Genomic DNA, 13,702 nt, shown 5'->3' on the forward strand with positions numbered 1-13,702 from the left:
TTGGTCACATTGCAGAAGGATGGGACCACCAAACGGCCGGGGAAGCTGCAGCAGTTGTGGTGTATCTGGTGAAAACCTCACAAGAAAGTAAAAGTAAAAATTCATTTTTTTTCATACTTAATAAAGTTTGTCAAAAGTGTCAAGTAAGCAAAGCAACCAAGCAAGTCAGCAGATATTTTGGCAGGTGACAATCACAGTAAAATGTTGGCTCTGGTTGCAATCATTTAAGATCAATTAAGATTTCCATTTAGGGCACAGCAGCTATATTTGTTTGAGTTACCCTGTTAAAATTCACACACGATGCAAGTGTCCAAATCTACTACATGGAAGTGTACCAAGTCTACCAAGAGAAGTTTCCGAATTTAGCCTTGTTAGGGACAGCAGTGGTTTGACCTACATGTAATTGCTAACACCATGCTAACATTTGCTAAGACAAAGTACAGCCGATGGAAAATCCATCAGTTTTACAGGTATTTGGTCATAACCATAGACTGTATAATTAATGGACGTAGTCACAGTGACGTCACCCATTGGTTTGTGGACTGTCCGTTTGTGGCATCGAGTTCAGTGGTACACTCGTTGCCATCTTGTAATGCTTGTTTTCGGAAACTGGGAGCAGACCATAACGTAACTGTATCCCAACTAGGACACCCTTTGGCTAACATTATATCAAAATTTCACATTAAATAATAATATAAATGATTATGTGTTGCTTCCAATTAATGAAATGGTGTTAAACTAAAGTCTAACTTGTTGTCTTTCGAACAGTATATTGTTTTAACTGTGTACGTTAGGCTCGGGTTTAGCAGAGTCGGCAAAAGGACGCTAACACCGATGAATTAGCCATGCACTAACTGTATCCCAAGTCCGACACTTGCAACTCCTCGCTGTAAAACAATGGGGGCTGCTCATTTTTTCGGGGGAAATTGGATGTTTCTGGATAGGCCAAATGAATAACACCATTATCAAGCATCGTTATCACACACAAGGACCGTACTTCTGTCCTTCACAATAAAATACAGTACAGTAAAAATACAGATGTACTTATAAGATTGTTGCCTGAGTGTCGCCTGAGCGTTCTTACTGCTTTCTCTCATCAGTGTTACTGTCTTATAAGACATGTAAATCTCCATGTACATAAATAACATTTCAAATGTAGATTGTTAAGTATGTCTAAATCAATTATACCTACACTGGTGGTGGCAATCTTATTCGAAATGACCGTGAAACACCGGAAAGTGTGGCAGCTTGGATGTGTCCGACTTGGGATACATTAACGAACGGTGTCCGAGTTGGGATAAAGTCTCTATCGTACTGTGGAGGAGCCAGAGATAACTGACGACACTGCACTACAAGCCTCTCTACACTGAGGGAAGTCGCTGCTAATTCATGTTAGTATTAACTGTAGCATTAACTGGGATGTTTATTTTGGCAAGCAAAAAACAAAAACTAAATGTACGTTACTTACCTAAGAAAACTGAACAGCAACTCCTGTGGGTTTTAGTCAGGCGGCAATCTCCGTGTCTTAGCATGGAGGCCAACCAGCCAAGCCTGCAATCCACCAAAAATTCAGCAGGGGGCGCTAAGTTTGGCTGCAGAAAAAATCTGCCCATTCATTTCAGTGCTAAATTTGAAAACTTCTCACTTGATTTATTACCTCAGAAAAAAATTTCAGGACAACACTATGGTCTCAATCGCTAGTAAAAAATCATCTTCAAGACAATTTGATGTCAATAGTCCTAATAATGGCCCCATTTAGAAGAAAATAGAAGGTAAAGAATCGTATGATTTGGGGCGTTTCTAGCTTTGATTGACAGGTCACTGACAAGGCGAGCTGTCATCAGGAGAGAAGCAGAGCAATGCGTATCCACGACAACGCGTCAACAAAGTTATATATAACGTTATATAGATAGAAAAGAGGACGTTTAGCGGTTTGGTCTCATAACTTTGACCCTTTCACTGTATTTTCACTTAATGACAGTTTATTTGAACGTTTTGTTCAGTAAAAATGTCTTGTTCAGCATTTGGTTGGACTAACAGACACTCCAAGGAGTCGCTGCTCAGTTTTCTGAGGTAAGTAACATACATTTTGTCTTTGTTTTTTTGCTAGCCAAAACTAACGTCCCAGTTAATGCTCCAGTTAATGCTAACATGAATTAGCAGCGGCTTCTCTCAGTCGGGTTGCCGGTGTAGAGAGGCGTGTAGTCAGTGTCGTCAGATCCCTCGCGCTCCTCCACAGTCCAAATATGGTCTGCTCCGCGTATCGGAAACAAGATGGCGACGCAAGATGGCGAAGAGTGTAACGCTGAACTCGAGGCTTCCAACGGGCAGTCCACAAACCAATGGGTGACGTCACGGTGACTACGTCCATTATTTATATACAGTCTATGGTTTTAGTCCAGCCAACGGCTGAACAAGACATTTTTAATGAACATAACATTCAAATAATTTGTCATTAATTGAAAATACAGTGTGAAAGGGTCAAAGTTATGAGACCGAACTGGTACTGTTTTTTTTTTTTTTTAAACTATTGACACGTTGCCGTGGATACGCATTGTTCTTCTTCTCTCTTGATGAGGGATCACCTTTTTAGTGACCTGTTAATCAAAGGTAGCCACGCCCCAAATCATACGATTCTTTATCTTCTGTTTTCTTCTAAATGGGGCCATTATTTACAATATCCATTTTTTACTTTTTTGTACTAGCGATTGAGACCATAGAGTTTTTCTAAAAAAAAATCCTGATGTAATAAATCAAGTGAGAAGTTTTCTCATTTTGTATTGAAATGGATGGGCCCAAATACTTCTGCAACCATCGTCAGCACCCCCTGTTGGAATTTTCGGTAGAATGCAGCTTAAGGCACTTCCTGGTTTGCCTCCATGCTCACACCCGGTGTTCTGGTGGTGCCAGAAGTCAGGAGAAGGATGCATAGACTGGGAACAACAACACGTGTCCAATATGTTGTGCAGCTGATGGTGGCACTTGAGTAAAGATAAGGGATCACCAGAATTCACTAAAATGTATCCTTCAGGGATTATAAATATCTATGGCAACAATCTGGAGCAATGCACCACGGTGGGTAAAAAACATATATTTTCTTATTTTCTTCAAAGTGTTCACAGCCAAGGTTTTTTAATCATTCATGTATTTTGTTTCAGACTCAAAAAATCTGTGTAAAACCTCAAGTCTAATTTGTGTCAGGCAGACAGAGATATAGAGTGTGTGTCCTTCTCTGTACTCGGCTGCCGTCACAGACATTAATTGATCTTGTCGTGAACAAAGAAACCAATCTGACTGCTCCAGAAGTGTGAACCCCACCCATTAACACACAGTCGAGCCCTGTCAAACTGTTCACTGCTTTGAAATTGAAAAACAACAAGTACTGTACATCCCGTTTAAAAGAAATTCATCCAAATACATTTTTGTAAATAACAACTGACATAATTACCAATGCTCAATTACCATAGTGAAGTCAATTCAGTCTGATAAGGGATCAATCTGAATATTTTTTCCCCCAGTAAAATCAAGACAGAAAACACAAATTTCAAAGTTAAAAGATTCTAATACAGCAGCAAGTCTAATGCTGAAGGTAATTAACCAGATATCAGTGAATTATTAACCCAGTTCTGTCTGGTGGACACACAGTTTTACCAGCTTTCCCTCCAGTACAACACACCAGACTCACAGTGCCCCCTTGTGGTGAGATACTCATATTGCAGCCACAAAATATGACTCCAATCTAATTCTTTGGTCCAAATTATAATCTAAATTACGATCATTGCATTGAACTAGTTCTGTAATACATTACATGCATTTTTATATCATGATTCAATAGAACGTTGCACTGGGAATTAAATAGCCTTAAATCATATCTGTGCGTGCATCTAAACCTATATTATGAATGACATTTTTTTCATTCCCTCTATTTGCCTAAAAGGAATGAATGTCCTCCAGGTTATATAAATCACTGGAACATTCATTCACAAGTACCAGCCCCGTGACATGAAATAAACTTTGTCCTTGGCATCATTTCAACATCTCCGTCCTGTTTTGATTCCAAAAGTCACTGCAGAGAACGAACGCAAACAAAAGAGAACAAACTTAACTTTAAACCAGCTCTGTCTTTTTAGCTCCTGTCTGAAGCCACTGCCACCATGGGCAAATCCATCTGCACATTATTACAGCTATTATCCCTGCTAGCCATTCACACTCTGTGTGTGTACGGCGAGGGCTTTGCACTGTCGCCTATTGAACTCGCTCCCATCCCCTGTAATGACAAAGCAGTGGAGAAGCTGTCTCGTCTGGCTGTCACTTACATCAATGAGGATCGCACCGATGGCTACAAATTTGCCCTCAACCGCATTGCAAATGTCCACCTGCACGCTCAGGTCAGTACAGAGACAAATGCCCAGTGGGGAAATGCTGCCTGGGGTTTGTTGTAATATTCTTTCAGCGGGTGATTTGTTCATGTTTAACAAGAGGAGTGGGGTGGAAAGGTAATTTTCCCTTCTGTAGTTGCTGAAGTATCAAAACATCCATGTGGAAAAAAAGAAGTCACACACTGATAGATTTAACCAGCCGTGGCCAATCTTCATGTCAGTGGGATCCCATTTGAGAAGATTGGTGTTTTGTTGTTATACAGTCAAACTTCCAATCAGAAATCACCCTTTTACATTGTCACAATGTGCTGACTCTCACTCTGGGGAAATGATAATGAAATTAAACTCTGCTTCTTAAGGACTTATTGTGGTCCCCAGATTCTAGTTTGGGAGCCACTGAAGCAAAGGCGTGAAAAATAGCAGCAATTACATTAGAGTGCAACCACTAAAGAATAAAAAACACCAGTAAATATTTATTGTTTGCACCTTGTTGTGAATGACTGTCATCAGTGCATGTTGCTCATAATAAATGTAGCATTAAAATTGATGTACAGAATTTTATGTCATGAAATGAGAAGCCGCCCCCTTTCACGCCTCATGAACAAAGGCCTTTAGCGCCGAAGTGACTGTTAATAAAAGTCCAGGTCATTTCGGTCCAAGACCGCTGGGACAACCCTTACACAACAGGCTATATGAACTTAATGCTGTCAGCGGCTGAAGGCTGTTGTAGCTCGGCTGTGGGATAGATCAGGTTTTAAGAGGCTCCGTTCAACTTCATGACCTGAAAAGGCTGCCATTACACCTGCTCAAATTGTTGAGATTTGTTTTCAGCGCTACGGCTAAAATCAATATCGTCTAAAGTGTTATAGGGAATTACACAGAGCACCTCCAAAATGGTTCCTTAAAGATGTAACTGATCAAATGAAGGTGATTTATGGAACACTGCTCATAAATTTGAGCCTTAGATATACATCTAAATGTGTGTGTGTCTTGCTTGTATGTATTCCATGAACCAAAATACTCGTGCATATAACAGCACTGTTGAATAATCTGAGCACACAGCGTTGTTTGTGTTTGCACTGTGTCTGTCAGGGCCCAGCAGGCAATGTGTATTACCTGGACCTGGATGTCCTGGAGACCAAGTGTCACATCGGCAGCCCAAAACCATGGAAACGCTGTGACGTCAGAGCATTCATGGAAACAGTAGGACACACAGACACACACACAAACACACAAATTGCACATTCGTACTTGTACCATTTTGTGAGGACACTCGCTGACATAACACATTCCCGACACTGCAACATTCATTGTTTAACCCTGGTGCCTCACTTTAAAATTTTGATGACAAGGACATGAATTATACTGATATCATTTCCAATTTCACTGTATTCATTTTTTTTGTACCAACATCAGTACTGATAATGACTACCAACACAAAGTCATCATATTGAATTTGAAACTCTCCTTCACCTTTATCATGAATTGAAATTGAAACTGTCATGACAACTTTAAGAAATCCTATGATGTACGTTTTGCCAACTACAGTGGAAGAAAAAGATTTTCTGCTCTGAAGCCTCCTTACCTCTCACTCAGGCCTACACCTAATTATTTTTCTTGTTTTCAACTTTCTTTTATATTGAATGACTGAAGTTTTACAAACACACAATCCAGTTTCTACAACTGTTTATTTTTTAAATACACACGTTCTAGTTAGACATTTTCCCTTCAAATTCTACAAGATAAAAATCCATTTATTTTCTTCTGTAATATTCATGATTGCTCAAAAAGTTGGAATAAAATTTTTTTTTAGGTCTTTTCATGAAATGATGTGACAATATAGTTTATTCTTGAGAGACAACGTGCATATCTTCTCAAAACTTTATTAATCAATCTCTTCCAAACATAATACAATTAAAATAAAGCAGCAATTAACAGAGGATTATGCTCCAACTTCATGGGCAACCGTGTACTTCTCTACCTCTCTACTTTTACACCACCTTCTCAATTTGCCTCTCATATTCAGTCACGTCATGCATTGTACATTCTCTCGACCAGCCAGTCTACCCCATCTTCACCCTCTAACTTTACACATTAAAACCCCTTGTTACGCCCTTGTTATCCCTATAGGTACCCACTTCTGTCCAACCCAAAAACCTAATTCTAACTAAACCCGAAAACCAAACAGTCCATTGAAGAAGAAAGACCAGCCAAAATGTCCTCACTTCCCCAAAGCATCCTCACCTTGATCCTCACAAAGATAGATGTACACGTGCACACACTTTTAAAGTCACAGTGTCTCTAACAGTAACCAACATATTTAGTTAGTTTTGCAAAATATATAGAGTAAAGTGGCTTTGATTGTTATAGCTGCTTATAGAGTGTCTTGTCTTTTTTTTTCTCCAGCAAATCTCTGGTAACTGTAACACCACCATTCTCCACACACCAGAGGGATACTCCTACCTGTACAGCTATGACTGCACTCTTGTCCCAGGTAACATTAACATATCATTAGACTGAATACAAGGTGCATATCAAAGGATTCCACAGTATGACATCACAGGGAGATTTGATGCTGGAAGACATCATATTTACCACATGATGTTGTATGTCATACTGTAATGTTTTGTATTCAAGTAGCATCTCACTGATGTTGCAGCTGCTGGTGCTATAAGTAAAATCTGAGGTAGTGACATCGCTCAGTATACAGAAAGAAAAAGAAAATCTATGTCAGAATAGACATTTCTCTCTCTAGACAATTAATGAGTCACACAAACAGGTGTAACTGATAACATTAATTATGGCTTACTGGCACACTGAATAGAACTGAGCCTTGATATAATTAGTAACACCTGTACACTTCTTACCACGATAAATTAAAAATGGCATCCTTGAAAAAATGTCTCTTAGTTTCATTCAAAGGGCCCAAATACCTGCAAACAATTTATGAAGAATGTTAGGTTTAAGTCATTTTTGTCCCATAAAAGCCAAACAAAGTTTCAACATTGGGGGAACTATTGGTGCATGGGGACTTTATAAAATTTTCAACAAGAGATGTTCCAAAACATCCATCCATTATCCTAACTTTAACTGCTTATCTGACCTTGGGTCGTAGGGGGGCTGGAGCCAATCCCAGCTGACATTGGGCGAGAGGCAGGGTTCACCCTGTACAGGTCAACAGACTATCACAGGGCAGACACATAGAGACAGATTCATTCACGCTCTCATTCACTCCTACGGGAAATTCAGAGTCACCAATTAAACCTGCATGTCTTTGGGCTGTGGGAGGAAGCCAGAGGACACTACACCACCATGTCCAAAACATATTAATTCAACTCTTCTTTCAACATTTTCCAACCTGGACCCTTGCACGTGTTATTGTGTCTTGCCGTTTTGTTTTTTGTTGATAATAACAATCCAAAAACAATCCAAAAGTTGCCTTTTTTCAATTCCTAGAGTGAAATCGAAGTGTAGTAATATAGGTCCACCTGCACTGATTGCATGTGCGCTCCCTTGGCCAGGTTCACACTTCCTATCAGGGGTTGTAATATTAGCATGACACCGGCTGCAGCTCTCTCTCTTAATACTGGACCAAATTTAAAAATTGTACCCCTCATTAATCACACAAAAACATGGGAAAACAGGTTTAAAAATACCAGAATTCTCCTTTAATAGGTGTGATTACAGCTTTCATTCAATATTTATGCATCTATGCCCAACATATTCTGCATACAATAACTGTAACTGTAATTTAAGTGCAAGTGTAAGCATAAAACAATCTATATTATCTCTGTCTGGTTTCTGTAGACCCCCCAGAGAAGCTCCAGCAAACCTGTCCAACCTGCCCACTCCTGCTCCCCGTAGACAGCCCACAGGCTGTGAACGCAGCTCAGGCCACTCTGATGTCCTATAAGAGACAGTCCACACTGGCTGCAGACCTCGGAGTGAAGAAGATCACCAGAGCTGCAGAGCAGGTTGTTAACTCTGATTGGACAGACAAAGCTCGGGGGCTGATTTCATTACACAACAAGAGGTTGAATATTATGTTTATTGGAAAATGACACTTGGAGAAAAATCTCTGGATGTTCATGAGCAGAAGGCGCAATGCACCTTTGAGCTTGTGGGTGCCAGATGAGTACCTTTGCTGCTCCACAGATACTATAATTATACAGGAGTCTGGCAGGGTTGCGAAGCATTACTGAAGGCACTTTAGACCTTATGGTCCGACCAGGCTTTTGTTTGGGGAGAAAATGAGATACTGAATAGTCTGCTTGGGGACAAAAGTCCAGATTATTGCTAATTAATTCAGCCAAAGTTGCATTTTTCGGGCCTTAAAAACAAGATGATAGCCATTACATGACAGCAACTATTCTGCCTGCCTGTATATTTTTTTTGTTCTATTTGCCCTTTTCTTACTATATTATTTCTATATTTCAGACGGTGCCAGTGAAAGCCAGCTTTGTGGAGTACATAGTCCAAGAGTGTCCTGAGGGAGTGACAGCAAGAGGCACCTGCCAGCGACTGACACTGGAGTCTGACACAGAGGTAGTCAACACAGAAGGTCAACAGATTCAAATTAAGACATTATGTAGACACATTAAAAAACAACAACATATAAGAAACACTCTCACAAAAACTGGAGTGGCATATCATTCCAACCTTGATTTGGATACCCGTCTGTAGAGGCTCCATTAATTTTACCAAATGGATTCCTATACTGACAATCTGACGCTGTTATGATGCTAATTAATGTTGTTCAGAAAAGTTAAGTACACATCAGTCAGCCAGCATATTGTTTACCATCACTGAAACAGCTCCTGGAAGTGCTTTTTAACGATATGACAGATTAATTTCTAGTTTTTAAAACTGACACTACTAAAAGGCTGCAGTAATTGATTTTTTTTATTATTAAAGAAGCCTGACAGGTCTTCTCCTGCTTTATTAAATATTACTGTCTCTATTTATTTTTTTTACCCTCCCTGCTTTATCCTCTATCCAGTATCTAAAAAAGTGAATCAAATGTTTCCTCCTCTTCTCTCAGACTGCAGGTTTCTGTGCAGGATCTGTGCGCAAGGACTTGAACGCCCATCCTGAAGTCCAGGTGTCCTGTGAGATGTTCAAAGCACAGGTACAGGAAGAAATGTTTACCACCAGAATCAAAATCAGGTTTATTGCAAGTAGGTTTTCACATACAAGTTGGTCTTGTGGTGCATATCTGTCAGAAATATGTTGTCCCTGTTATTGGTAAGTGAATTAGCTCAAAGTGGCAATTTGTTAAGTGAGACAAAAAAAACAAGAGAAACACATGTATCAGTATATCCAATATGAAAATCAAATCAAAATTACTTTATTTGAAAGAATATATGATATCATATGAATATATGAAAAGAAGATAACATCAAACAACTGAAATCCTCTACTGACTGCTACGCTGCTAACATATTTTTACAGTTTTCAGAGCTTTCATGTTCTTTATTGACAAGCAGGAGAAAAAAAATTAGATTTATGGCAGGGATGGGCAATTCATTCTCGCAAGGAGAATCTCTAATTTCCAGGTAACCTCATGTGGCCTCGTGAAATCTGACTTAAACACTACCAAATACAATTATTTTGTTTTTCTTTGGCAGAACATTAAATACAGGAAGATGGTAGCAGAGAGATATAACACCCAAAGCATGCACATCCCAAAAAGAAAAAGCCCTTCAAGAGCATGTGAATTTGTCAGTCAGTAAACTGTAAGAACATGAGTAAAATGTAATATGAAGTGCCAGTCATGTCACACTGTGGAACTGCAGTTGTGAATATAATAACCTACTGCCTGAGCGAGATTTGATGTTTCAGATTTTACTACAGCAACCTTTAAAATGATAATTCAACTTTCAGAATGAATGCCACTGGCTGTATAATTACTCTGTCACATCTTGTGTCCTCAGATGTATGTTGTGCTTGTGTGTGTGTTTTATGTGTGAGATTTAAAATTGTATGTTTCCGTGCTATAATTATTCTGTCTTCACGTTCCTTTTTAGCGCTGCGTTGTGTAATGTAATATTGCATGACTGAGACTCTAATTGCAGCCAGTGAAAGTATGTTTGTGAAGTATCAGTTTGGTGTGATGTTTGTCTCTTTGTCTGCAGAATGTGGACATCCTCAGACCAGTGCAGCCTCAGGGTCATGACCTGCCCTTCTACCCCGTGCTCCCCACCTTCCCTCCTCTGATCGATGACCCGGGAAATGATCCTCAGCCTGTTCCCTCTGACCCCACGTCGCCCCCTGCTGTTCAACCAGCTCCATTTGACCCCACACCGATTCTCCCTGAGCCTGTTGACCCTGTGCCTTTTGACCCCCCTGTTGTGGTTAACCCCTCTAACCCCTTTACCTCATCATCCAGTGAGTCTGCTGAAGATCTAGCAAACCCGCCAGCACCTGGTGTCGATTCTTTCGCTTCATCTTCTGAGGAGATAGGAGGCCCCGTGGCACTGCGACCACCCTTTAACTTCCGCTACCAGAGGCCCGACCGCAAGAAACGGCAGGCCCTGATTGAGAGCCCACCCCCACCCTCACCCTCACACAACCCCATTTTCCTGTCTGATTTCCCTGGTGGGTCTTCGCCTTTCCGTTCCTGTCCTGGTCCTGCTAGATACACTACAGTTTAACTGGTGTTGCCAGTTAGGGGGTGGACCGATAAACTGCTCCACTCCCTGTCACTGGAGGCTTGTAATAATTTGTGCTAATGAGAGGAAAGCTATCTTTTCTCACTAGCCCTGAAATTGCTTCTATGGTGCTACTGAAAATACTGCTCCTAAAGCCTAAACCGTTTCTGAAAATGTCTTCAAATATTTGAACAAATTGAATAAATCTTGTTTTGATTAACTTGTGTACTAAAGCTAAGAGTCTGATCATACTTATGGCATGTATTTTGCTGGTATAAAGCAATAAAATTTGGATTTTTGACCTGAATTACTAGGAGCTGAAATTATTTAGTCAATTAATTGTTTGGTTGATTGAAAGAAAATTAATCTGTTACTATTTTAAAGTAAGTTGTAGATCCTCTAATTCCAGCTTCACAAATTTGAGAGTTTTCTGCTGTTTATGTGTTTTATATCTTTCTAAATCGATTTTTTGAGTTTTGGGATTTTGCTTTTTAAAGCAAGGCATCTGAACATTTCACCATGGGTCCTTGGAAATTGTGACAAGCATTTTTTCTGACATTTTTTGAATATAAAAGACGAGCTGCAGCACTAAAATGTTGATAGCAGAAGCTGTTCAACCAATGTACTGAATTCCCCTTGTAACACAATATGCCAACGCCATAATAATCAATAAATAATTGCATTTTTCCTTGAACATGCACTAAAATGTTTTTACGGAAACACCAAAAGTAAACCATATAAAAAGAAAGTTTTGCAAAAGAAAAAGAAAAAAAATGCTTTGTGAGCTTTAAAGGAGGAAAAATCACTGCAAAACAAGCAAAAAATACTGTAATATGTATAAGGGATACAAAAGTAATGACCGGGAGCACAAACATATGTCACAACAAACATACTTTCTGTTATCCTTTGATTTCAGATCTGCTTTTTCATTTTTGAAAACATGTTTAAAAAAAAAGTTATTTTAAGCATAATATATTATGTTATATACTAAACTGTCTTTAAATGTTTATAGTTTAATTGATGCATGTGATGATTCAGTTAGGAGATTTCACAGTCTGTAGCTTATCATATTGGCCAATGCACAAGGTGGTTCACATTTTGCTCGACAACTCCACAGAGGCAATAAAGGAAAAGTCAGGGTTTGTTAGGATTCGTCAGCACAGTGCCGACACTGTGCCGAATAGCATCGAGGCGAAAGACAAGTGCAGACATCTCAGGAAAGCTTTAAAAGGTTGCAGCTACCCAAAGTGGGCCTTTGTCAACACAGAAACTAGAGCTATTAAAGAGCAACCCAACACAGAGGAGAGAAGCAGTGGAGATGCAATAAGTCATCCCGTATGTGGCTGAAGTGCCACTCAGTCTGATCTTCAATAAACACAGCGTCCCTGTGTTTTTACAAAAAAACTTGCCCTATATAAAAAACACTCTCCAAATATAAGCAGAGCAAAGTGCAGTCCAAAGCAATGACAAATACAGAGACCTATACATCAGGAGATTAAACATAGCCAAGACAGAGCAAAGCCCACAGGTCAAGAAGCAGCAGTCTGTCTTCATTTGAAGGACAGTGGAAACTCCTTTGGGGACAGCAGAGTACACATTTGTGACAGAGAGGACAGGTGGCTTGAAGGATGACTAAAAAAGGCTAAAATAACCATCATGAAACAAAGTGAGAGGCTGTGCTGCCCTGATATCCATTTGCACACCTCACTTTCATTTCAGACCCCTGGTGAGACCATGGTCAATTTTCATAAAAACCCAAAATGACAAATTAACACTGAGGGTTAACTATGTGTTCATTCAAAAGGACTGGGTATAGCTTCCTCCTTTGTTCAGTTTTCAGTTTTTTTGTCTCAGCTTTCTGCCCAGTATCCCCAGTATCCTCAGAAATCCCCAAGGCTATGAAGCAAGAAAATGCAGGGGAGAGTGACCCTTTACTCATTTCAATATCTATCAGACTATGCTTGTGGTTGTTTTTACTCTCATAGAAGCGACATATATTGTCGCACAGCAGTACTTAAAAAAAAAAAATGTAGTTGGGACGGAAGTCTTTTTGGTAGACTTAAAGGAGCACATGTGGCTGGTAGATGGTAGTAATTTTAATATTTATGTATGACAGTTGTGAAACGTGGCGTCTCGAAATGTGCTTCACTGGGGTCAATTGAGGGTTGTTAAAAGCATATTGTGGAAAACAAACAAGAAGTAGTGACAGTGATAGTTTTGACTTTGAAAACATCAGCTGACAGATATCTTCCACAACAAATGCATTTTGACTTTGCCCAGGATTCAACAGATCTCTCATAACATATATTTAGAAAGTCATTATGTTGCATAAATTAAAATTAACATTGAAATTAAGGGATTTTGTTTTACCTCTATGTAGAAATTTTAGAATATTTGATAAACCCTTTGCTACCTTCACGTGTTTCTCGGAAATTTCCCCGCTGCGAATTCAGAATGCATAAACATCTTCTAAATATTAATAAATTGCCAGGCCAGTGTTACATTTAGGAGCTGTTTTAATAAACTGAGTAGCGCGGAGCCACTTTGTGCGACAGGGGGCGGGAGAGACCTTCAGATGTAGGACAACGTCTGGCGTGTAACTGCTGCTGAATTAATCCATAATTGCCGCAGGCTTTTATATATAACATAACTTTAATCAATTACTAATGGCCT

The 13,702-nt window shown here is 39.6% G+C and overlaps 1 protein-coding gene across 1 annotated transcript; it reads left to right on the plus strand.

Annotated features, from left to right (window-relative positions):
- The first annotated feature begins 4,071 nt into the window (after nt 1-4,071).
- On the plus strand, nt 4,072-11,262 carry si:ch211-262h13.5 (uncharacterized protein LOC571127 homolog). Its single transcript, XM_059340465.1, has 7 exons — nt 4,072-4,388; nt 5,472-5,582; nt 6,786-6,873; nt 8,187-8,353; nt 8,817-8,924; nt 9,421-9,507; nt 10,514-11,262. Exons 1-7 carry the CDS (start codon nt 4,155-4,157, stop codon nt 11,030-11,032), a joined length of 1,314 nt encoding a protein of 437 aa, XP_059196448.1. The 5' UTR covers nt 4,072-4,154; the 3' UTR covers nt 11,033-11,262.
- Nucleotides 11,263-13,702: the final 2,440 nt, after the last annotated feature.

The sequence above is a fragment of the Centropristis striata genome, chromosome 9 (genome assembly GCF_030273125.1).
Source record: "Centropristis striata isolate RG_2023a ecotype Rhode Island chromosome 9, C.striata_1.0, whole genome shotgun sequence".
Taxonomy (NCBI): Eukaryota; Metazoa; Chordata; class Actinopteri; order Perciformes; family Serranidae; genus Centropristis; species Centropristis striata.

What these genes read in the sequence shown, in the direction of transcription:
- si:ch211-262h13.5 (XM_059340465.1), top strand. Translation starts at nt 4,155, where the DNA reads ATGGGCAAATCCATCTGCACATTATTACAGCTATTATCCCTGCTAGCC. An exon ending in ATGTCCACCTGCACGCTCAG is followed by an intron (nt 4,389 to 5,471) that starts GTCAGTACAGAG and finishes TGTGTCTGTCAG; the next exon opens with GGCCCAGCAGGCAATGTGTA. An exon ending in TCAGAGCATTCATGGAAACA is followed by an intron (nt 5,583 to 6,785) that starts GTAGGACACACA and finishes TTTTTTCTCCAG; the next exon opens with CAAATCTCTGGTAACTGTAA.